Below are 25,454 nucleotides of genomic sequence, written 5' to 3'. Positions count from 1 at the left end.
CAGAATTAAAAGAGACTGTAAGTGCCATTTTTCGTCCAAGGAATTTGTTTTCTTTACAAAGTCCGTACGTGCCAAGGCCAATGTTTTCTGAAGGCATTTTTTTTTCTTTCCAATGTCACTTGCAGCCTCTTTAATTCTGGACGTGAATTAAAAATGGCTATAAGTGCCATTTTTTTTTTCTTGTTCTAATTTTTTTCTTCAGAAATTATGTGCCAGGTGCAATGTTTTCTAGAGAAATTTTGCTGTTTTTATTTATGGAACAAAATGGCACTTACAGTTCTTATCAACACTTCTCTTCAACGTTACTGTTCGCTAGTTAAATTTTGCACTTCTCGTACTTTGGAATTCCTGGAATTCTTTTTTTTTTTTTCCTCTTCGAGCATAAAAATTTATCAGTTTTTTTTTCGCAGCTTGCAGGATGTCTGGATACAAAAGTGCATGGAAACTACGTCCTGCAGTCAGAAGCTTGGCTTTAATCCTGGTATTCGAAGCTTCCGGAAAATGCCTTGAAGAGACGGAGATGAGTAAAAATGAAAAGTCGTAAATCTCTATCAGAGCTTTCCGTCCGCAGGACACGCTTTTGTGTAACCAGTACTTAAATCCTCGGTTCTCTCATCCTTGGCATATTACTTTACATACCTACGCATTTATAGAGTCCCGGTTATTGGCGCGGCTATGAAAATCCGTCCACTTTTCACAACGACTGCAGAATTTACGACAGCGAACGAAAAAAAAAAAAAAACCACTTCTGATCCATGCAAAAGTACCAGTATGTAAAATTTACACCGCGGTCTATTCGTGTAGACGTTATTTGTACGCCGGTTATCTATACCGTGCGAAATGCGTTACTAATTAACATAAAAATATACGCAATAATATCAAGAATTAACGAAGAAGTTTTTCATTCGGTTTCATCAATTTTTTTCGTAAATTAATTCTCTGCAAGTAACAAACAAAGTCACATCTTCTATCAGTTAATCGAAAAAACGTTATTAGCGAAATGATTACAAGTGATTAACGATAAATACACGTCTTAATTGAGAAAAAATCTTCCACCGTTTACAGAAGTTTGATTTTGTTATAAATTTGTAGAGAATTTATTAACGAACGAAATTCATTCCTAGTTCATTAAAATCGGTCAAACGGTGCAATTTTTTCATTTCGAACCTGCTTCGTTTACTGGCCGGTCATAGGGAGGAAAGCCGCAAAATTATTGCACTTAGAGGTCGGCAGATTCCGGTTAATAAACGGCCGAGAATCGAGGTCTAATAAGTCTACTTCCGAATCCTCGGGCAAATTCCTGATGTGGCTCACCTTGCCGGAGGCTGCAAAGATTTACGCCTGAATGGTGGCTCCGATTCTTGGCAAACAGTATCCGGCCTCTAATTAGGCAAAACAATGTTTTTCCCCCAGTGAAAATCTCCTCTTCCCAGGCTAAAGCACGTTTACAAAATCTCTGGTCGAAAGCGGAAAATGCAAAGAATTTAAGGGTGTGCAGCTATTTATTTTAAATAACAAACAAACAAACTTTTTTTATTCGAAAGTTTTAATGCGAAACTGAAGTTCGTTTAATTGTTATTTACAATAAACGTGTGATAAAATTGGTAAATTTCCCTATAATTCAAAATATCTGCAAAAGCAAACTTTATCTGATAAAACTATTTTTTTTTTTTTTTTTCTTTCACCAGTTACGTGGAAGAAATGAAAATTTCGTAACCAGAACTCAGACTAAAAATTCCTGATGTCCGGTGTTATTTCCAGAGTTTAGAAAAATTATCGGCCCGTGTTTAATTTGACGTATAATCTTCAAACTTTGCACAGATTTTTTTTTTTTTAACGATTTGAAACAGATCCGGGAGGTGTCCGAACGCAAATTTTTCCAACCTCCAAATAAGGACCACCCTAAAGTATGCGTATGAAAATCGTATTGTTAATAATATAATTCCCCCGAAGTCGAAAATTCAAAATCGAAAACTAGCATCTCCGTATAATCTTCGTTATTATTCAAAGTATAATTCCGTCTGTTGTAATGAAAACTTGGTTGGAAATATCCGCTTTTGCACATCTCGCTAAACAGCGTTATACGGAGAATAATTCTCCGAAATATAACAGAACGTTGTGCCGATAAGCCCGTCGACGGCATTAATAAGTTTCGATCACGCGATCCTCTCATCGACTTGGTAAAATCCTCGTTTCTCTGGTTCTGCGTGTAATAATTACAGCAGACGACGACGTCTCGAGCGTTAAATACAGTCGTAAATAATTTCACAATCAAGAAAACCGCACGCCGTTTTGCAAAATTTTACACCCACCAGCGAATTGTTTCGTTATTGACTTTGCAACGCAACAATTATTGGCCGTTGGACACGTTTGAATATTTTATACGGCTAATAATTGACAAATTCTGTTCCGCAGGCAGTCCGCCAATAGAAAACAAAAAAAAAAATAAACTAATAAATAAATAAAACTGCTGCAGAAGTGAACAGAATTGTTCATTAAAATTCGACAAATTGCACGGTATTTTGTTGAAACGCAAACGATTTTTAGATGTGTTTTCGTTTCAACGAATTCAATTCCGAATTTTGTAAACTTTCCTTCTTCAACATTGCTTCGTACACTAAATTTGAAAAGAAAAAGTTTTCCTGCTTGCTTGATAAAAATTCTATATACAATGCGGCTGTTGTTTCCTTTTTTTTTTTTTTTTTTTTTTCTGAGATCAGCGGATTTAAATATTTGGATAAAATCGGCGTCGAAAGTGTAAAAAAAATTAAATTTAAAATAACTTGACAAACTGCCAAAAATGGATGATTTTTAGGATAAAATTGTGTGTTTCGGGGTAAAAATTTAAGAAGAACTTTCAGTTTCAGACTCTCTACGAGTAGAGGAAAAATAAATTGGATACTTTTCCTAGACTTTTCATTAGAAAAATTCCAAATCACTTCAACAATGTAATTCGCGGTATAAATGCGATAATTTTTCGGCAGGATCGACGTGAATTTAACAGTTAACGCAGCTGCCAAGAGAAGGGTTAAGGGATTGTGTTATCGATTCTATATTATAACGAGGCTGGTGATTCTGACGCCTCTAATAATTCCAGAGCTGACTTTACGATTCACGATACGACTGAGCCCTAATTGCAGGAACTGTAGACCCAGTTGAGAGCGCTTAAGCCAGGTAAGGAATTAACGGAACGAAGGATGATTTTCGAAAGGAAACGAATCGATTTTTCATTTTTTCTCACCTTGGCATCAATTAAAAAAAATTTCCATTTCACAAGGACGTTATTTTTGTGAAAAATTGAGCTTCCTCATCGTCAAGGTTCATTTTTACTCTGAACATCGTCTCTTCCGCTTTAACGAGTTGACTGAAAATTTTTCCACACATCGTACAGAAAATTCAAGCCACCATTAATATCGTCTGAATTTCGAAGCACCATAAATTCTCCGTTTATAATAACGTCGAACTTTGTAAGGACTGTTATTCGATACAACTTCGCTCGTTTATAAATCAGAGAAACTAACTGCGATCTGTAATTTCTGGAGATGAGGGAAACCCTTCGAATCTGCTTTATCGATCGGTCCGAGCACACGAAGAATAATGAGAAACGTTTTTGAAGCTCATTTCAAACACTTTTTATTACCGTTCCTTTCCTTTCTTTCCTTAATATAATATATTTCAAACGTTTGTCAACCAAAATTCTGAGGGCATAGTTCAAGATTTATATTTACAAAGAATCGAAAAGCTACCGAAACGAAAATCCGAAAAATGCGAAACACAGATCTTTTTTTCTAGATTCAAATATGATTATTTTCTATACAGGCTTATTGGTTTACTGTTTTTATAAATTCACCGTTTGTTTTTTTTTTTTTTTTAATCGAACGAAAAACTGCACGGAAAAAAGATCATATCAATGAAATTTAAACCGTCAAATTTCATTTCATTCAAAAACTGGTATGAGCTAGTATTTCTTTCAAATTTTTTTCCGGATTGAATATTTTTTTTTTTTTTCAATATCGAATTCAAGTCGAATAGCTAAACAGTTTTACCTCCAAACCCTTCGTAACGTCGAACAAGAAGTACCACGAGGGGTTTTCGATCGGAATGTACGTTTGATAAATCCTTAAAATGATCAATCTTCATTCATACCGTTGTGCAGTGACGTACGGAAATTACTGTTATTACCCCAAAAAAAAGAATTATTGATAAATTCGCTGGGGATGATAAACTACTTACGTTGTAACATAGAATTGCTTGTACGTACAAAGATAATTTATGACACCAAAATCTATGTATAATCATGTATTTTATGTGTACCTACAGAGTGAATTGCTTACAGCTGAATGTTCCGTCTTCTGCTACGAATTTAATGCGCGTGCGTTACAATCTGAGAGCAGTCGTGTTTGCCAGGGTTACCAACCGTCGTGAACTTAACCTCAAAATTTTTTACAGTTATCGCTGGTCGTTGTGCTCAACACTGAAAGCTGCCAAAATTTTTGAGGTTACGTACATCGCGGCGAATCGTCGTCTAAATTTATGACGGTTGGTCACCCTGGAAAACAATTGATCTCGAATTGTAGCGCATGCGCATTAACCGTTTCACTCAGACATTTCGAAATCAATATTTTTACCTGAATTTTGTTACTCGGGGATTTTTAGGGTCACTGGTCATGAATCTGAGGTCAAAATTTGCGTTTCTAAATCCAAAATGGCGGATGTCAAGTTGAAAAAATTATCGATATTCAATGATTCTCGTCGAAACTTATTACCCGGGGGTTTTTAGGGTCGCTGATCAAGAATCTAAGGTCAGAATTTGAATTTCTGAATTCAAGATGGCGTATCCAATATGGCGGATATAAAATCGAAAAAAAAATTCAATATTCTATGATTCTGGCCGAAACTTGTTACTCGGGAGTTTTAGGGGTTATATTCGGTAACAAAAATCATTTGACGTTGTATATGAACTCGCTGAGCATCCAAGCGTTAGAAATTCACCCTGTAAGCGAAAGGAGAAGGGTACATAATAGAGTGGGAGAGGAATGCTTCTGAAGTTGAAAAGTCAACTTTCGATAAATCGATGAATCTAAGACAGCGTAAGAACAAAGAAGAATAATTTTTATGCGATGGGACGGGATAAGATTATGATACGAATATAAAAATGAATACGGGATCGGCTTCGAAAGTTGTTTGAATCTCGACTGTTACCCCGTCGAACAATAAATAACTTGAAACTGAAAACGATCACGGCTCGTGAAAGAATAATGCTCTTTGTACGCATGGAGTGAGCTTTTTAATGATACCATTATAATAAAGAAACGAGCGAGGAAAGACGCCTGTGTATAAAAATAAAAATATTGAGGAGAAAAACTTTCGAAGGTATTGCACGGTTTTCGTCGCAATGGGATTGAAGTTCGTCTCGAGTTTCTACTCATTCATTCTGATCCCCCCCCCCCCCCCCCCCCCCCCGCCCGAAATGAGGGGAATTTATTTTGTCATTATTTTTTTTATTTTTTTTTCCTTTCCTTATTTCCTTACTTCTTCGTTCTTTTATTTTTTATTATTATCATTGTTTTTATTTTTTTTTTATTCTTCCCTCCATCGCGGTCTTCGCTTTTATTTCCGTCGTTTGTTGTTATATTATTATTCTCTCAAAAGCAGCAACGGCTTCGCTCTTTCTTTGCTGTCAGTCGCACCTGAAAAATCTTACCTTCGCTTTACGATCGCGATAAAGTTGAAGAAAAAAAAAAAAAAAAGGACCAAGTTTTTCGATGTATTCGCAGTTTCTTTTATTCATTTTTTAACCATTTTCTTTTTTCTTTATTACCTCCTTCTTTCTGTTTTTTAAACGTATTTCGAGGTGATTCAGGCCCTTGTAATTTTCTCGCGCGTTCAGTCTGCGATTTCGGCAGGCGGTGATCTTTTTTCTTTTACAGTCCAACGAACCGAGAGATTTTCATAAGCGGTGAATTTTAATTGATCTCATTCTTCAAATTTCAATTTCCGCACCTCCAAGAAACCGCTTAGTCTTTTCATACGCAACCAGTTTTGTTTCTCACATTTTTACAACTCTCGTAAAATTTTCAACGACCTCGATTTTCGATCCATTGTTTTTACATCAAATCGCTTCTACGATGGAATTTTCTTTTCTTGTTGCCGTTCTTTTTTTTTTCTTTTAGTACGAAGGTTAAAAATTTGTTACACACAAAAATCTTGCTGAAGCATTTCCAGTCTCAACCTTGCCTGAAAATGTTTTTTATTTTCTTAGTTCAGAAATATAGATTTTTGTGTTTTTAGAATGAGTTTTAAAAATTCAAAAGTTAAGGATGAACGATCGTATGAAAATGGAAAAATTTACGGTAGGTTTTCAGGGATCGAACTAAAGCACACGGTAAAAATTGTTGATGAATTTGAAAAATATTACGGTCAACAATTCGATGAGTTGGCACGTAAACGCACCGTATGCATCACAAGAATTACTTTAGCATAAGTTGAAACGTCACGAAGTGGAGAATAAATAAAATAAGAGCCCTGTAATTTTCACCAGCCGACAATTAGCGATCGGTAATCAGCGGGAACGTGAACGAAGACAAGCATACGCGATGAAGAAGATATGCTAATTAATCGATGTCCGAAAAGCGGATAAGCGGACGTTGTTTGCATTGCAGATGCAAGCCGCCTGACTCGTACAATTTATACCTCCTAGTGTAATTATTCTTGTTCAAATGTTGATCTTGAATTAGTGAGTAGTCGGCTACCTACAGCCGTAATTATTTGCATTCGGTTCGAGTGGTTGTAGAAAACGTGCATGTGAACGTTTGATACTTCCATGTAACGGAGAGCTCGGTAAACGAATAATTTTATACAACGTCCGGACAATTAATCACGTCGTTGCAGACACGGTGACGTTGTCACGATTCAAGGATTCCTCCGAGTCTATCATCATTATTACCGATGCCAACACTGGCAAAAACTTAATTTAATAAACAGGCGTGAATATTTTGAAAATTTTTGGGTAATCGGTTTCGTTCCAATAACGGTTTAATAACCCCTTTAAAAATTTCATTTGTTACGGTAACTAGAAAAATTGAGTAAAACAGGTATCGTTGAAAAAAACTGTTCGAATATTGTTGGAATAGCGAAAAACGAGGCACGCGTTAACATTTTTTCTAGCTAAGTACTAAGCGGTAACCGGAATTAAAAATTTCACTCAGTTTAAGTATCCTGATATCCATTTTATGTATGTTTAAAAAAATTTTCAACATATTAGTGGCGGTTTTTTCCTATTTTTGATGGTATGCTAACAAGTTTTCAATAATCAAAAATAATTATTGCGGTATAATGTAAATTATTATTGTTAGAAACAAATTGATCGAAAATAATCGTAAAAATTGAAGGAATCATTCATTTCCGAGAATGTTACTACTCTACACTTGAACACGTTTTACATAAATCGTAAGTTTTTGGGGTCATTGATTACAAATCTGAAATCGGGTTTTAAAAATTCAAGATGGCGGATTTAATATGGCGGACAAAAACTTGCAAAACTCAAATTCAATCGATTCGGGAGAAAAAACTCGTGTCTGAAATCAGATTTAAAAAATCCAGTATGGCGAATCCAATCAGCGACTCCGAAAATACCTGGATAGAGTTTTTTGACCGGAATTGATCAAATTTGAAAATTTCGCTCGCCATATTCGATCCACTATCTTAAATTTCTGAAACGTGATTTCAGATCCATATGCATGGCTTTGATTCGAATCGCCGTCGTAAATACAATAATTCATTAAGATTATTCTGCGTGTAAGGCAGTTGAGTATTAATCACGAAAATTCATTCAATTCGATTCCAGACGGTGCATGCTTCGAGCAGTAAGTTGAAACTTTGTGTTTCCGTAATCTAACAATCAGCCTAATGGTCTCGAGGAGCAATCGCACAAATTTAGTGTAAAAAAACGAGAACTCGTGATTTTTCCTAAGACTTGATTAAAGAAATCATTCTTCACGTACACTTTAGAGCAATCAAATTGTCTGCAGGAATGAAACTCGAAAAAGGCGAAGAAGAAAATTCAACTGCTGTTGATCTTCTAGTCCTGATTAAACGAAACTTACGCATATAAATAAATTGGGACGACGTTTTTCTTTCTGTAAATTTACGGAATATTATCGTTTTCAACAACGCGATTTTCGAACATTGAATCAACATGAATTTTCAAATAATAATTCCAAGAAAATATTTGATAAAATAATAATCCTTAACAGACTTTCAATTGTTTCAAACGATTATTTACTTATATTGAAACAAAAAAATTTATTTGATACGGAATTACGTTTATTATAAAGATTAATTTTGTTGATTTTTTCTTTTTTTTTTTTTTTATTGAATCAGTAAATTATCCGCTTCAGAGTACAGGAATAAATATTATCTTGGCCTTGACTATTTTTTTTTTTTTCAGTGCACTTTTCATGTTTGCATTTAGTGTCGTCTGTTTAATTTTGAAACAAGGAAGAACGTACATAATTCTCGGAAGGCTAACGGCTCAACTTTCGAGAAAAAGTATCTAAACAAACTGTATAAATTAACAACGACTTAATTGATGCCGTTGATTAACGGTTTAATTTTTTTAACCTCGTTATTCAACGAACAATTAATAAAACACGCGAAAAACTATCCAAACCAACACATTGAAATCCTTGAAATTATTTTTAAAAAATGCACAAAGATGCTTGCAATACTTTTTTTTTTTTTACAACCTTTTCTATTCCTTCGTTGTATTTTTTCTCACGCCTGACAAAATTATGAAATCAATACAGTAGGAAAAAGCGATGATATAATGTGGAAACGATACTTCGCTCGCAATTTTTTTGTTGAGAAACAAGAAAAAAAAAAAAAAAAAAACGTTACGCTGTGTTGTATTATATATTCGTTGCCGGTGTGATTTTTAAATATAGTAGTTTTACATCAGCGAGACAAAAATCTGTCTTCGCACTCGAGAATCGACAGTTGTGAAAATATTTTTTCTCTTCCTTTTTTTTTTTTGTCCTTTTTTACCTTCAGGCCGGTGAACCGTGTACCGTAAAAATATAAGTTTCATACATCAGTGTAAGAGCCATCAGTTTCGTAACCGCGACGTATTTAAAATAAAATATCCGAGTTAATTCGAGCGTATAAGCTAAACTCGTTGGAATTGTTCCAAAAGAATGTATATTTGGTAGTTCAAAGTTGTTCTTGCAGCAGCAGTCAAGCGCCTGATCATCGAGTTCAAGAACTTCGATAATAACGGCAAGCCTAAATCTTCTAAAACTCGGTAAACCTATCGACCCAACTAAATCTACTCTTCTTCTTCTTCTTCTTCTTTTCTAATCTTCACTCCATTTATAACTTACCGTTTTGTCTGTTTTCGGAGAAAAAAAAAGGAAGTTTTCCCTTTCAACTACATCGAGAAATGACCATCTATCCTCTTGTCATTTCGATCGTAATAAATTTCGAAGTTATTAAGAAATTCCAAATATTGCGAAGCGTAAAAATAAAAAAAAAAAAATTGTTTCGTTTATCCGTCCAAACACGATTTCACTCGCAATTGATAACCTGATTCATAAAATTACGATCAATTTTTTGACCCATCAAATACTAAGAGCCTATTTTCGAATCAAAAAAAAAAAAAAAAAAAAGAAAAAGCTTTCATCGCCATAATTGATCACCAAATTACTAAAATTCGACAAAATCTATTCTCTGCGCACGTCGTCGATAAACTTTCGTACCTTTTCGCGAAAGTCGAGCTTTAAAACCGGCCCTTTTTGAGCCAAGCTTGCAGCACTCGGCGGGCAAAAAAGTTCACGCGGTTCGAGTCAAGTGATAGCGAATTTGAGACGAAGAGTAATGCAGGTCAATGATTATCTCACCGTAGTTGACCCGCTGGAGCTTCGGTGCTGCTTGCAAGGGGGGCTGCCCTGGGAGGCGTGAACGTCGGAGATGAGTTGGCGATTAGCTATGGCCGTGGGTTGAGAAGCCGGTTCGATATCCAGGTAGCAGTGTGCCTCCAGGTGATTCTGGGCCCGTCTCTCTTCCAGCACAATCTTTCTCGCGGCGCAGAATATCTTGTAGTACACCTTCAACCAGGAACGTACGAAAAAAAACTCAGAAAAAGTCTCGCAGATTTTTCCGACATTGAGCTTTCGAGGCGGAAGCTATCGCATTTCGTAAAACTTGGGCATGTTTATTTCAGAAATTAAGTGCAAGACTGAAAGTTTCCGTCCGCTTTTTGCAGACTCCAAGCAGGTTTCAATTTAGTTGAACGAAAAAGAAAAAAAAAAAAACCCCCATTTTTTTACTAAAATAATCAACGAGACCAAAATTTGCTGTCAAAATTTCAAGTGGAAGGAAATCTGCTGGTTCCGTGAAGCTCGATTGAAAAATTGAAAAGTGCAATTCGATGGTCCGATAAAATTTCGTTTTGGAAATAATTTTGACATGTTGGATTTAAACGTCCGTTTGTCACTTTGTTTCGACTCTTTTTTTTTTCTTTCTTTTTTTTTTTTAACGTTCGAAAAAACCTCGGGAAAGTGTCGCAGCTTTTTGCGAGATGAGATTTCGTAGCTGAAGCTTTCGCAATTCGTAAAACTTGGACACGTTTATTTTAGGAATTAAATGCAAAGACTCGAAACGTTTCCGTCTACGTTTCGTAGACTGCAAACACGTTCGAATTTATTTGAAGGTAAGAAAAAAAGGCGTTTTTGTTTCTCTAAAACAATTACCAAGTTCAATTTTGCAACAAAATTTCGGGTAGAAGAAACTTTTTCGACGGTAACATTTACTATCGTGCTTTTGAAAGCGTCGTGTAAATGATCGTTCGAGGTAACTTCTGGAGAACGGTGCAATGAAAATAAGAAGATAATTATGTCAATGTGAAAATGAAACAATTATTCGTTCGATCTCAAAAGAATGAATATTTAATTTCTCGTCAATCATTATTAACAAATCTGAAATAATTTGGACAAATAGAACGAAAATATCTTTTCAATTTTTCCAAAAGTTTCACAAAGACTTGAAGAATTTTTGCAGAGTTATTCAAACCACGAAAATTCTCCGAGAATTTTCCGATTTCCCCGATTTCCTAGTTCCAATTTTCTACACAGTCATTGCAACGGATTTTCTATTCGTTCGCTTGGAAAAATTTTATTTGTTACGGTAGCTAGAAAAATTGAGTAAAAGAGGTAACGTTAAAAAAAAACTGTTTGATCATTGTTGGAATTTTCCGCTATCGTCGATCTTTTTTTGGTAATTGCAACGCAAAATCATTTTTTCACTTGCACCACTTCACTTCTTTCGACATACACGCTAGCTAAGATTCCTTTTTTCATGGGGAAATAAAAAAAATCAATAAATAAAACAAGCAATCGTCATTCGTGAAATTGGTCTCAATACTCACGACAATCATGACGATCAGCGGTATGTAGAAGCTGGCCAGGGTCGCGTATATCTGATAAAAGAAGTTCTGACAGACGGCGCACTGCTTGGCTCCGGTTTTCGAATGAGTATGCTCGTTTCCCATGATCAGGAGAGGCGGCAAGCTGATGCAGGCAGCTCCGAGCCATACGAAACTGACCCACAACACCATCCTCTTCGGCGTCCTCTTAACGCCGTACTCGAGCGGTTTTGTAATGGCGTTGTACCTGAGGACGAAACGGCATTGAAATAAAACGAGACCCCCGAATTAGCGAAGGCGTTTCGATATCGCTGTGATTTTGATCGGTTTGAAATTTACTAAATAAACATTTCGACGATGATCGGATACCGGAAACAAAATTTTTTCAAAACCATTAGCGATTGACGAAAATAATTTTCTATTCCCGTGGCTGGTTATGTATGTATGGATGTGTATTATATTATTAGCTGTTCGAATTACATATCACGATTTCTCTCCAAGATCAACATCACGCTGCGTAAGAGTGACGCCGGTTGGATAAATTTAACTTGGAAAATTAAAAAAACTATAATCGTATATACAAAATTTTTATATCGCAATGCGTGGTGATTGGAACGAATGGGATAAATCTGAAAACGACAAACATGTGGTTTCTTTTTGATCGATCGTTTTTCATCGTGACGGTGATTGCAAGTGGTGAAATTGAAAGATTAGTTTCGTATTGTAACGTATATATTTTTTTTATTTTTGACATCGTACTCCATGAATTTAACCATGTATTGTTTGCGTATGTATGTGTGTGTATGTGTATTTTTTTTTAAGCCACAAAATAATGTTGGTAAACAAAATAGACAAAGGAAAATTTCAACTCAGAGAATCGCGATTAATCGATTAAACGTAGGCTTGGATCAACTGTTTTTTGTAATTTTTGGATCGTTCGTTTTCCGAATAGTCGTTACCCGATTCGTCGATTTTCCAATTAAACATTTTCCCGATCCGTCGTTTTTCTCGTGATCGTTTAGTTCTCATTTATCGTTCTTCCGATTATTCGTTTTCCCGGTTCATGGATTTTCCGATTCATCGTTTTTCCGATTCGCAATTTTTCCCACCGACAGTTTTTCCGGTTCATCATTTTTTTCACTCGATAGTTTTTCCGATTAATGCTTATTCCAAATTAATAATTTTTCCCCATTAACAGTTTTTCCGGTTCATCATTTTTTCCACTCGATAGTTTTTCCAGTTCGTAATTTTCTCGCCAATAGTTCTTCCGGCTGAACGTATTTCCACTAAACAGTTTATCCACTTCATAATTCTTGCTCGTCGATAGTTTTTCCGATACATCATTTTTCCCCATAAATCATTTCTCCGATTTGCCGCATTTCCGATAAATGAATTAACTCGTAAAAATGGTTTGATCAAAACTCACGATTGATCGATCAATCGACCCTTACAGCCGATCATCTTATTCGTTCGATCGGTGAACCGATCCCTTTAATTTATCTTTCACCCATTTATCCAAACCGATAAACCGGCGACTTCAATTAATCGATTAATATCATTTCACCCTTAGTTCGAAGATTTGTTTTACAGCTGATAATTCCTAGCAGATTAGAAAATCCTCGTTTCTCTGACGTCAATAATCAATTTTACCAAAAAAATATATAATGTTGTATTCAATTACATCGAGGGGGGGGGGAAAAATATGGACCGAAAAAAAAAAAGTCTCAAACGTCAAATAACCAAACGTGTTAAGCCCACGCAATTTCGTTGACTCGTTTATTATACTGAAAAATGACAGGAAGATCTGATTGATTAATACGTGCATACCGTCTGATATAACGTTGGATTGTGTCTTTTTCTTTTTTTTTTTTTATTTTGATTTGTTTCGTTCTCTGTTTTATTTCATTTCATTTCACCTTTTAATTTCGCACGCCTCAATCATCGATTCGCGAACTCGTCTCACAATTTACACAACCCAGCTGCAAACGAAGTTACGAACTCTCACCCTCGCGAATGGCGAGAATATCCCGAGTCCGAATAAAAACCCGACGAAAAAAAAAAAAAACACACACATAAATAAATAAATGAATCGACGAAACAAAACTTTCTACGAGAAATTTTACCGATGGCCAATTTGTCATTCCGGTACAACTAAATTCGATCCGAGTACATGTGTAGTGGGTGGAATTTTTACTTTCATAATTTATATCGCGTCCTCCATTTTTTCCCAGCTCTCAGAATTTAGCGCGATATATGTATATCATGTATATTTATAACATCGTTGAGTATTTACGACAAATTCGTTAATTGTTCGTTCACTGTTTTGAGTTGTTTGTCATCGTTGGGGAAAAGAGTGGTAAAAAAAAAAAAAGAAATACAAATTAAAAAAAAAAAATAAATGTACATAACTGTTGGAAAAATATTTCACCGATGTTTCGCTCGCGGTTGGTTTTCTTTTCCTTTTTTTTTACCGCTATGTTCTGTTTACTCATAATAAAAGAAAAAAAAATCATGATTTCAATCGAAACGTGACGGTGTTCGGAGAAATAAGGGCAATAGTGAAGTCGTTTTTTTTTTTTTTTTTTTTTTTTCAATTTCCGTATGATGAAAAAATGAAATTTTTCAGAGCACCGAATTCTCAGAAACTTTCCACCATATCTGCATTGGATGCAGAAATTTGGAAGCATTCGCGATACAGAAAATAAAAATATGGCGATGAGAAATACTTTAATAATAATAATATTGTTACTAGAATATTCCTTTTTCACACTTAGGGAAGCTTTATCCTTTCTCTACTTTCTTACATTTTCCCTAACTAATATAAACAATAATTGTTGTGCAATTGAAGGAAGAAAAATACGACGCAATAACTTTTTCATGAACTGTTCAAGTACACAATAACAAAATAAAGTCGGATGTCGCTCAATTTTCAAGAAACATTCACCGCGGACGCTTCGAGGCTCTGGTTTTTTTTTTTTCATCATCAGCGTAAAAATAACACCAACAACAGTAATCCAAGCAAAGAATAATCTATGCCGAGGTATTGACGAGAAATCAAATCATATTCAATCAAATTAAACTTCGCATGTGTTATTTTATGCGGGTTATTTTTGGTTATGCGTTATATTTTGTGGATCATTTTTATCACGAGTTATGTTTTTTTCCAGTTATTTTTGTATGAGTTATCTTCGTCGTAAGTTATTTTTGGTCATGAGTTATTTTTGCCTTGCGTTAAGCATTCGTGGGTCGTTTTTCAACGGGCTATTTTCGGTCGTGGGTTATTTTTATACGAATTATTTTTGGTCATGCGTTATATTTTTTGGGTCATTTTTGTCATAGGTTATGTTTTTTTTTTGATTCATTTTTTTGTGGGTTATCTTTGTCGTAAGTTATTTTTGGTCATGAGTTATTTTTGCCTTGGGTTATTTTTGGTCACGGGCTGTGTTCTCGTGGGTTATATTCAAACGGGTTACTTTTGGTCACGAGTTATTTTTGGTCATGGATTATTTTTGTGTGAGTTATTTTCGTCACGGGTTACGATTGCGTGTACAATTCTTGTCGCAGTTCACGTTTTTCCAGGTTATTTATCTCACGGGTTACGTTTGCGTGGTTCATTTGATCCCAGTGTCAAATTGAATCGTACTTATGGTTTTGAAATTTCAGTAACCTTCGGGATTCTTACCGACGTGTCTCTCTCACCTGTCTACGGATATGACGCAAAGGTTCAATATGCTCGCGGCGCAGCTGAGGACGTCGAAGCTGACCCAGAGATCACATATCGTCGAGTTGAAGGGCCAGCTGCCAAGTATTTCGTACAGCAATGCCATCGGCATCACGAGTAAGGCCACGCAAATGTCGCTCACAGCCAGGCTGACCAAAAGGTAATTGCAGGGCCGACGGAGTTTCTTAACTAGAAACACCGCCACGCAGACTAGAATATTTCCTATCACTGTGCCGATGATTATGCTTCCAAGAACCAGGGCGAGCACTATCGCCTGAAACATAATAACACGCTATTCTGTTTTTATCGTATGGTTGTTCAGTCTCTTTGCGTATTTATACGTATATATTATGCATGTATCGCGTTATTGTTAATAGGCTCGTTAGGGTGGTCCGTAAAATGGTCATTTTGGAACAGCAAATAATTCAAAAACGGTTTCCCCCATTTTTTTTTCCCTTCTTTTACCTCAACTCGTATCCGTGCCCCCAACAAGTTGGATTTTCCTATTTAACCCTTTCAGGTGTACATTGAATTAAGATTTAGTATAGGGGAGTTGTTCAAGTCGCTGATTGAAAATTGGAAATCAAAATTTCAAAATTCAAAATTATGGATCCAATATGGCGGATCAAAATTAAAAAAAATTATTCGATTTTGATAAAACTCGGTACTCGGGGGTTTTCGAGATCGCTGATTGAGAGAATCTGAACTCAGATTTACAAAATTCAAAATGGTGGATCACTTAATGTTGCGGTATTGGGTCCACAATTTTGAATTTTGTAAATTTCAGTTCAGATCCAGTGAATTCAAAATTTTATTTAAATAGCTTATTCTCGTAAATTTCCATCCGCTATTTTGTACTTTGATCCCCGATTCGAATTTTCGATTACGTACAAATCGACGATACTAAAAAGCTCGTGTGACCAGTTCTCGTAGAAAAAAAAAGATTCAACGATATTGCAACGAATAGAAAAAAAAAAGAAAGAAAAATCAACGAAACCAAAATCAAATCGAGTATCAGGTTAATATTGAATAATGTATTGCAAAGTAAATCAGTTTCTAACAAAATTCCCAACTCGAAATCATATCAAATTCAAATCTCGGATCAAAGCACGATCAACTATTTGCGGGAGAATTCGAAAATAATATTCCAATACGCGGAGATCTCATCTAAAACGATACTATAAAATTTTGAAACGAAAACCGCATAATAATAACAATAAATTTATATCCAATAATTCGTATCGTAAAGAATTATTTCCACTTGCTCGCGACAGTTTTTTTTTTGTCATTCTTTTATCTCGAGTTCTGAGATTTGTCACGATTTTTACAAAATTGGCTAATCGGTACCTTGAATATTGAAATCACGATTTCTTGTGTAACGTCGGATTGTAGAAAAAATCACTGATATGATCGATTTTGATGGGGAAAATAAAAAAAAAAAAAAAAAAAAAAACCTTCAAAAACACCGCATAGAGTGAAATGTAGTTTTTTTGCAATTAAGATTCGACAGTTCGACGAGGGATTCGTCGAACGATCGTAAGCGACACTCACCTGTAGGGTAGTGTAGGGTGAATCCTTGCCGGGAAAGTCACGGAAAAATTGTTCGTGGACTTCGTTTGCAGGTGTAGATGCAGACAAGTGTGGATGCCACGTGACGTTGTAAGTCTCGCTGGTCCCCGCCATGCGAAGATTTGCCTACCCGGACATCCGGTGCATCGAGTACCATGGCGGAATTATTACGTTTATTGTTGTGCCCATCTCAGCAACGATTTCTTACACGGCGATCAGCGTTCGCCGAACTTCCGTTCACCACTGCAGAAAATCCGGACGTCATTCAAGCGGTTCTTCCATTATTAGTACATAGATACGTACATAGATATATATATACATATATATACGTAGATAAATACGTGCAGGCGATTTATAAATACACGGACGGTATGTAAAAGTTTATTTATTCTCATATCATCTCGTAAGGAGAAAAAGAAGCTGCTCGATATATCCTTTGAAAATATGACATTCGAATACGTATATCGAACGGCGTGTCTGCACCTTCGGATTATATCGACATCGGTAACGTGTGTTGTTTGCTTATTTTTGTCTGTATTGCATCCATTAGTTTTATACACATTACGTACGATACGTTACACGTTGGAATTTTTTTTTTTTCTAAACGTTTATTTTTTGTCTCAAAAACGAAAAAATTTACGGAAATTTATATGTACGTATACTGCATATGTATGGGGAATCCCATGCGAAATTAACCGACGTCTGACTCTCGCCATTTTTTACTTTATTCAAGATTTTGTCCCAACTGTGAAACAGTACCCTGAATTTTTTTAAGATTTTTATTCGACTGGTTAATTTTTGTCAGTTGGTTGTTTGTTTTCGTAATTAATTTGTTGAACAAATTTCAATGCGTCCACAAAATAGACAGAAATCGGTACCATCATGGAACCCGTCTAGAAATGTTCTATGGAAAAGATAGAATTTTTTAGAATATTTCAAGAATTTTCAGACCGTTCAAACAATGTTTTAGTTGAGCAAAAAAATTGAATGTGCTGAAAGAAAATATGGAAAGAAAATCCACCCGGTCTCGAAATGGTAGAAATAGAAAATATAGTTTCAGAGAATTTTCAAAGAATTTTAAAAAAACGTCCGTTTCGAAATTTATTTAAATATTTATAAATAATTGAACAGATGAATATAAAAATCTGAAATAATTCAGGGTGCTGTTTCAGACTTGGGACAATTGCAGAAAATTTTTTAAACAAAATCAGAACGTTAGTCGGGTATTCGCATGGAATTTCCTATTTCGCATAGTCGGTTCAAAAATGTGACTTAATGAAAACACAAGAAACATAATAATGTGATTTCTGTATACGATGATGTGCAAGTTAAAATAAAGATGTGTTTATAGTTCAATTTCAATATTACGACATTTTTGCCTCCTTTTATAGTCGGATGTATTTAGACCAGCTTTCGCGACAATTTTTCAAAAAAATCCATAAACAAACAAATTCTTAAAAAGTGATCGATAACTGTAAAATAGAAATGCTCGGATCGTCATCAATGCCGAATAATTTTGAATAGCAATTACACCGGGAGAATCTCTTGAAACTTGAAAATCAACCGCGCGTGCGCCAAATAATCAAATCTCATTGGTCGGCGAAATCTTCCCGCAACGATATTCTTGCCCGCGACGCAGGTCGGCCAACGTACGAAAAATGTGTACGTTTGAATTTTCAAAGAGCATAAGCATCGAATTCCGGCCGTTCTTCGAAGAATCAACTTTCCGACTCGACAACAAAACGCTTCCCGAACCTTTCCGAGTCGCTACCTCAATTATTTGTGATTCTAACCTCGAAAATTCGTAACAACTGCATCGCCGGCAGAAACAGTTTGACAGCTGAAAACTCGGGTTGGCCAGCCTGCGCGAAAAGCCGATAAAACTCGCGCATGCGCGGTTGATTTTCAAGTCTCAAGATATGGTCCCGGTACAGAGACCAGCGCGATGTTGTTCGTTAATTACTGGAGACCTTGTTCGTTAGAACTCGGTAATACCGGTGCGTCAGCTTGAAGCATTAACGATCGAAACTTAAGGCACCGGTTTTCAATCATGGGTCGAAAACAGTCTCGGCAGCTGTAAGAAGACCTCCTTCGGTTAATTGAGGCTCGGTTAGACATGCCTGACTGAAAATCGGTTCCCCAGTTTCCCGGAAACGCGGCCTCATGGTTCGACAAGCGAACGCGTTTCGGATTTCCTGATTTAGGGATGAGCATTAAGCCAGCATTTCGCGGATTGGAAGTTGATTGGATTTTCGCGATGCCCGGCTGTATTCAAACTCTCTGTACTACGTTTATGTAATTATTAATTTGATCGAGAGAAATTTCTGCAAGTTACGAAAATTAAATGAATGAAAATAAAATGAAATTGAATTTTTTTTAATTTATGACTGGAGAAAATCTGATAGTATCTCTCACCATTATTTTTAATTACGGTAAAACTGTTGAAACTTACTTTGTTTCTCAAAACATTTTTCTGCAAACTTGTTACTCAGGTTATAGAATTTCGAAAACGTAAACATTCGTTGATATCGGGAAAAGTGATTCTCGACCTAAACTAAATATAATTTTTTTTATATCAACGAAGGTGATGAAAATTAGAAGAAAAAAAGAAACAGTTTCATACGCTATTTTAAATTAAGGATATTCTCAACCAAATGTGAGCATCGCGAACAATATTGAATACTTTATGATGAGATAAGAGCCGGAAAAAAATGAACCGCAATAAAGACGATAAGAAAATTAAATTTGAATAATAATGATGCCCAAAAGTTATCGATAAATTGTTTACACAAGACATTGTTCAACAAATTTTCAGGGAATGTTTTTTTTACTGCCGTGCGAAATGAATTCGTTAATTTTTCTGAACGCAGACGAATTTCGAAAGAATTTTCTCATTATTTTTGATATTTTCGTTTTCCAAAAAATTTGCAAAGGCTGTATTTACAAAAGTATTCGGTCAATGTCCCGGAAACTTCTTAATTGTTATGTAAAATGTTTTTTCAAAAACGTATCCAAAATTCACGATTTTTCCTCCCTTTTTCAAAAATTAAACTTTTGAAAATAATAAGAAAATTCTTTAAAAACTCACGAGTGTTCCGAAAAATTGACGGATTCGTTTCGCATGACAAAAAAAGACATTCCGTAAAAATTGGTCAAACAATGTTTTATTTCAACAATTTATCGATAACTTTTGGGCATTGTTATTATTATTCAACTTTAATTTTTTTTTTCGTCTTTATCGCGGCTCATTTTTTTCGATTTTTATCTTATCATAAATCGAAAGAAATGAAAAAAAAATTTTGTATACTTATATAAAACAAAAGTTTGATTAAAATTAATTTATTTACATACACAACGTCTTGTTAATTCACGAAAGAATTTTTAAACTAAGGTCAAAAACGAAGTTAGAATCAGGGATTTCAATCCTTTTTGTTCCAATAGACTTTTTTTGCACGATTGCTTGAAATTTTTTCCTTATCGTCGTGTCTTAAACTGTATATTATCACGATATAAAAATAAAGTAATCAACGAACGGTAAAAAGTAGTTTCAAGTATTTTAAATACCAATAAATACGCGATAAAAAAAAATTGGCCATGAAGGACGCTTGAGACGAGCAGAAACAAGAAGACAAGAAAAAAAAAAAAAAAAACAACGTTTTATGGATAAATAGAAGCAACAATGTCGAAAATAAATCTAATCGCAAACAAAGCTTAATTTCGGGTAATCAGTTACGGTTGAAATTTTAAAATCATTTTACAACTGCCGAACAATGTTTTTTTTTTATCCTCGTCTACGAAGTTCCGTTTTCGTAAATGAAGTTTATTACAGCCTAATTAAAAATTATGCACTCAAATATTCGTTATTTCACCGGATTTACTGATTACAAAATATTGCCGCTTGCTTTATAATTCATCGTTCATTCGACGTTCATTGGTATGTTATTTTTTTTTTTTTTTTTACCTATGTCGCTTGTTTCTTTCTCAAGTGCAAAAAAAAAAAAAAACTCTTGAAGCGTTTCGCACAGCGATTTGCACAAATATAATTAACTTCACTTGCACGTGTACGATGAACATTTTTCATCGGCGGTAATAATTAGGAAGTCAATTTATATAAGCATATACGAGCAGGAAAAAAAAACATCATAATATTGATTCCCACTTTTTAGCGACGAGTCAGATTTTATTTAGTCAAAGAAAATTGACCGTTCACAATATACGAATTTTATTCAATGTGTGGAAAGAAAAATCGTTCAGCAAGATAAAATATTCTGAATTTCAGGATCATATTTTTACATAGAGAGGAGAAATATTTTACGCAGGGTAAAAAATTATGCGAAAGAAGTTCATTTAAGATACGGTGAATAATTATTCAGTTGAAAATATTTTTTTTTTACATACGAACTGTGAGGTAAGAATTTAATAAATTTTTCTGGTAATCTGAATTATTGCTCTGAAAGTCGAAGTATCAATTCGGCACTCCTTAATACCGGTTTAAATATAGTGGAAGATTAAAATCTTCGCGTCTAATTGAAGAAGGAATTATTCACCAGGAGTATTAAACCGAAGGTTAATTGAAAATTTGAGAATGTAATTGAAATGATTTCGTAATTAATTCTGTGCGAGAAAAATTCTAATTACACATGAAACGTTGTGTACGTACTACGTTAATTTTTAGAACTGATTAACAATTAAAAATTAGACTTAAATTTTAATTTGAACAACGTTTAATTAAACTCGCCAGTCTTGGGTTGAAACTTTGTATAATATCTTGTCCCGTTGCACTAGTTTTATGCTTATACGAAAACACCGTGAATTTTTTCTATCGCGTAAAATCAGTTTCATATATCTAATTTTTTCATTGTGATTGAAATGATGAAATTCAGACAATTTTCAATCCCTCAAATAATAATTGAGACGATTTGTCCCTGGTGAGTATATTTCAATGGATATAAAAAATTTCGAAGCCAGTGGTTAAAAATTGTGAATGATAAGTTCATGCGATATTATAAAAAAAAACGTAGGTTTTAAAGTTATTAAAAAATTGTATCAGGCGATTTGTTCATAATCGATAAGGAAACTATAAGATAAGCGGTGAAGTGTAAAAATTGAATAATTGTAAGTACACGATTCCGGTATTCAAAATGAAGAAAAAGAAATAATAATAAGAAAATTTGAACAGTGTTCCGATCTTGCTGAATTGTGTTTTTAAATTACAATTTTTCAAAGAATATATATACTTCTTTCACGATAGGGAAAAATTATTTTCATAAAACTGAAGTAAATTTATAAATTAAGGTAACGCGGTACTCCTACCTTTACCGACCGAGTAATCTCACCTTTTTATCTTCGACGGTACATTTATTTTATTTCTTTTTTTTTGTTTTTTAGCGGAATTCAGGAAACTTATCGTTATATGTTATCGTCAAAATTTGAACCCTTTCCGTTCGTTTGTTCATTTAATATACGAAGAAAAAAAGGTTGAGTTTTCTCGGTCGGTAAAGGTAGGAGTATTACATGACCTTAAGTTTATTAGTTTTTAAACCGTGAACTAAATCGTGGCGAAATCGATACAAATTGCGAATCCAACCAAGATTGTAGAGTAAGAATGTCTTTTTTTTTTAATACATCGATAAACTTACCTCGGTTTTTTTTTCCTGTTGTAATCACGTCGCCATCGACGAATCAATTCAATCTTCTCACACCACCGTCGACGATTTCGTCCGTAAACTTTCCGCACTCGCGAAAATCGAGTTTCCTCGAATCGTTAAAAATCCCCACAAAATTCTTGCGCGATACAAGAATCGAATTTTTTTTTTTTTTGTTTTTTCTTTAAAATAAATTTACCGTTTCGATTTCTTCCATAATGAAAAATTAAAAGCACGCACCGTATCTGCGTTATCTTTTTTATTTACATCTTACGAGATAATTAAATAATTATACTCCTTTATAATTCGATTTAGTCACGAAAGTAAACGACGCGTATTAAACGAACTGCTGAAATATCCGGACGCGCGAATTTCGTTTTGGAAAATCGTAAGTACCAGCGGCATTTTTTTCTTGACGATATATTATCGTCTGAAATTAATCGAGAAGTTTGAACCGAATATTTTCGACTCTCGGCGACGCCGTTGGAGTAAAAAATACGCGAGGCAACGATTTTCGGATTATAAACTGAGCCGCGGTGACGTTTAATTTGAAAAAACAGCCTGGAGCCCGAGGTCCTTTGCTCCTTGGGATCATTCGGGTCCTTGGGATCCTCCGAACAGGATGTGCCGGGTTGTTTCAGGCCTGTGAGGTTCACCCTGAAAATATCAGAGACAATATTGCTTTAGGTTTTCGGCTTGTTCGATTCAATTCTCGGTCATTTTATCCCCGGTATCGAACCTAAATATTTTACCTCTACACACCGATATACACATATATAAATTGTTATAAATATATATACATATACGGGTGTGATGAAAGAAAAAAAAAAAAAAAGAAATGCGAAAAACCAAAAAATAGACGTGACGAAATTCCGAGGGTAAGAAATTTAGAACCCAAAAATGTATAACCAAATTTATACCGACGTTGTTTATTTATTTATTCTTTTGTTTTGAGAATGGGCAAGATTTACGGGAAGCGAAATATTGAATTGCAAAAATAACGAAGAGTCAAAAGGTCGACTTTTCGAATTTCAGACTAGAGTCTTTTTTGAAAATTTTCGAATCCGAATTTATCAATAACGACTGTTTAAATATTATCGAAAATATTTTGTCTATTCTTTGCGTTCTTAGAAAGATATGTCAGCCGATCCCAATTTTGAATTTCGTAACTTTGATTCTTCCATATCTTCACATTCTGTGATTTGTGATTTGATTCGAAACGCCGACTGTTCTGAAAATACTTTTTCGTGCAAAAAAGCGTTCGGTTGAATGAACTTTCGGGAAAACAATGCGATTTGTCAAAACTCCGAAATTCTGTAGCCTGATCATTCGTTATTTCAAAATTCGTGTCTCAAAAATTTCGGTTTCTAAACCAGTCGACTTTTCGATCTCTCGGAATTTTTACCTTCACGTCCCATAACACAGACCCTCTTTAAATTCTCCAATATATATATATAATACGTCCGTATGTATAATGTACATGCATATAGGTGTATAAATAAATATCAACCCCTTTCAATTTGTTTAACGAAGGGTGTAATACACGGGGCGATTAAACGCGTGAGAGAGAAAAAAAAAACACTTCAGTTGAATACCGTTCCTCGTATTGCAATCGTACAACACCAGATGGGATCGATTTTAATACGTGAAAATTTACACTCCACGCTCGATATATCAGGTTTAACATTTTTTTTTTTTTTTTGTTACAAAAAATGCAGGCCAGTCGACATGATGGTAAAACCAACAACAATAAAAAAAAATAAAAACGAAAAAAGGAATTCATATACCTACGTACGATAAAAAAGGGATAAAAAAAACCAACAACGGGGGGGGGGGGATTATTATAAAATATCCAAGCTTAGGATTTTTCCATATTACAATACATTGAACCAAATCGACCAAAAATTCAGCAATATTGAGCAGCTCTTTATTTACTTACACCTCGTTACGCATATATTATAATTACAAGTGAAGAAAACGAGAATGAAAATTTTCCAACGAGACGTTTTCGGTGTGCTTGGAATTGAAAAAAAAATTCTCAAACATCTAAATTTTTTACTTCTTCCTCTTTCGTTGTTGTCTTTTTTTTTCTCACGGATGTTCTCTTCTCCTTCTTTTCTTTCGCGATATAGAAGAAAAATACGTTCAGGTTGCATGTACGAATATTTAAAAATGCACGAAGAGCGAGGAAAGTCGACTGTAATGAGTGAACCGTTTCTTTGGAAGTAAAAACAAAAAAAAAAAAAAAACACGTAAAAGAAAAGAAAAAAGAATTCCTCTCTTGTCCGGATGTTGCAAAACAGCGTTTGCTTCGTTTTTTTTCAGGACAGAATATTGTCTGAAAAAGACGTCGGGTAGCGAGGAGAATTTTTATTCTACCGTGCTTTTTCACGTATATTATACATATGAACAAAAATTTTTCACGTAAAAAAATAGAATTTTTGAGAAAATTTTCGAGAATTTTCAGATCGTTTGAACGGTGTTTTAGTTGAGCAAAAAAATTTAAAGTGCTGATAGAAAAAAAAAGGGAAAGGAATTGGCCCATCATGGGTCCGGTATTGAAATGTTTGGAACAGAAAATACAGTTGCTGAAAATTTTTGGGGAATTTTAAAGGAGATTGTTTTCAAAATCACTTTTAAATATTTACAAATAACTAAGCATTTGAATAAAAAAATCAGAAAAAATTTAAAGCGATTAAGCGCGTATATTACATATCATGTATGTATTTTGCATCGTTTTGCAAGAATATATTTCGTCAAGCTAAAAATTGACCGTACATAGAAAATACATTAACGAACGAAGAGTTTAAAAATTTCGAGGCATTGTAATTTCGTCCCTCTTAACCTAAATTTCAATTTTTCCTAATATTTTGTCGTTACGTACCTGCAAAAAATCTGAAAAAAAAAACAAACAAAAAACAACAATTTACTACAAATTTTCTGTTTTTTTTTCCTTTTATTTCAGATATTAAAAAATGTAAATCTGTAGCAAATTGTTGTTTGTTGATGACGATGAAAAATATTACGAAATATCAGTATCTCTGGTGTAAGAAGGGCAAAATTGTCACGCCTCGGGATTTTCCAACTATATCCATTCAGA

The 25,454-nt window shown here is 34.6% G+C and overlaps 1 protein-coding gene across 4 annotated transcripts in view; it reads right to left on the bottom strand.

Moving 5' to 3' along the window:
• LOC124186905 (5-hydroxytryptamine receptor 1-like) overlaps positions 1-25,454 on the bottom strand; it is a 93,690-nt gene that overhangs the window by 29,057 nt on the left and 39,179 nt on the right. For 3 of the 4 annotated variants that reach the window (XM_046579019.1, XM_046579021.1, XM_046579020.1), the window contains 5 exons: positions 22,349-23,011; positions 16,692-16,952; positions 15,119-15,432; positions 11,423-11,666; positions 9,897-10,103 (listed from right to left, as the gene is read on the bottom strand). In XM_046579019.1, coding sequence (XP_046434975.1) covers positions 9,897-10,103; positions 11,423-11,666; positions 15,119-15,432; positions 16,692-16,823 — 897 coding nt within the window. In that variant the 5' untranslated portion in view covers positions 16,824-16,952; positions 22,349-23,011. The remainder of the gene's footprint in view (positions 1-9,896; positions 10,104-11,422; positions 11,667-15,118; positions 15,433-16,691; positions 16,953-22,348; positions 23,012-25,454) is intronic. The other variant, XM_046579022.1, reaches the window with a different exon arrangement.

The sequence above is a fragment of the Neodiprion fabricii genome, chromosome 7, assembly GCF_021155785.1.
Source record: "Neodiprion fabricii isolate iyNeoFabr1 chromosome 7, iyNeoFabr1.1, whole genome shotgun sequence".
Lineage (NCBI taxonomy): Eukaryota > Metazoa > Arthropoda > Insecta > Hymenoptera > Diprionidae > Neodiprion > Neodiprion fabricii.
The sequence above is the reverse complement of the archived record's forward strand: the minus strand, read 5'-3'. Positions and strand labels throughout refer to the sequence as shown.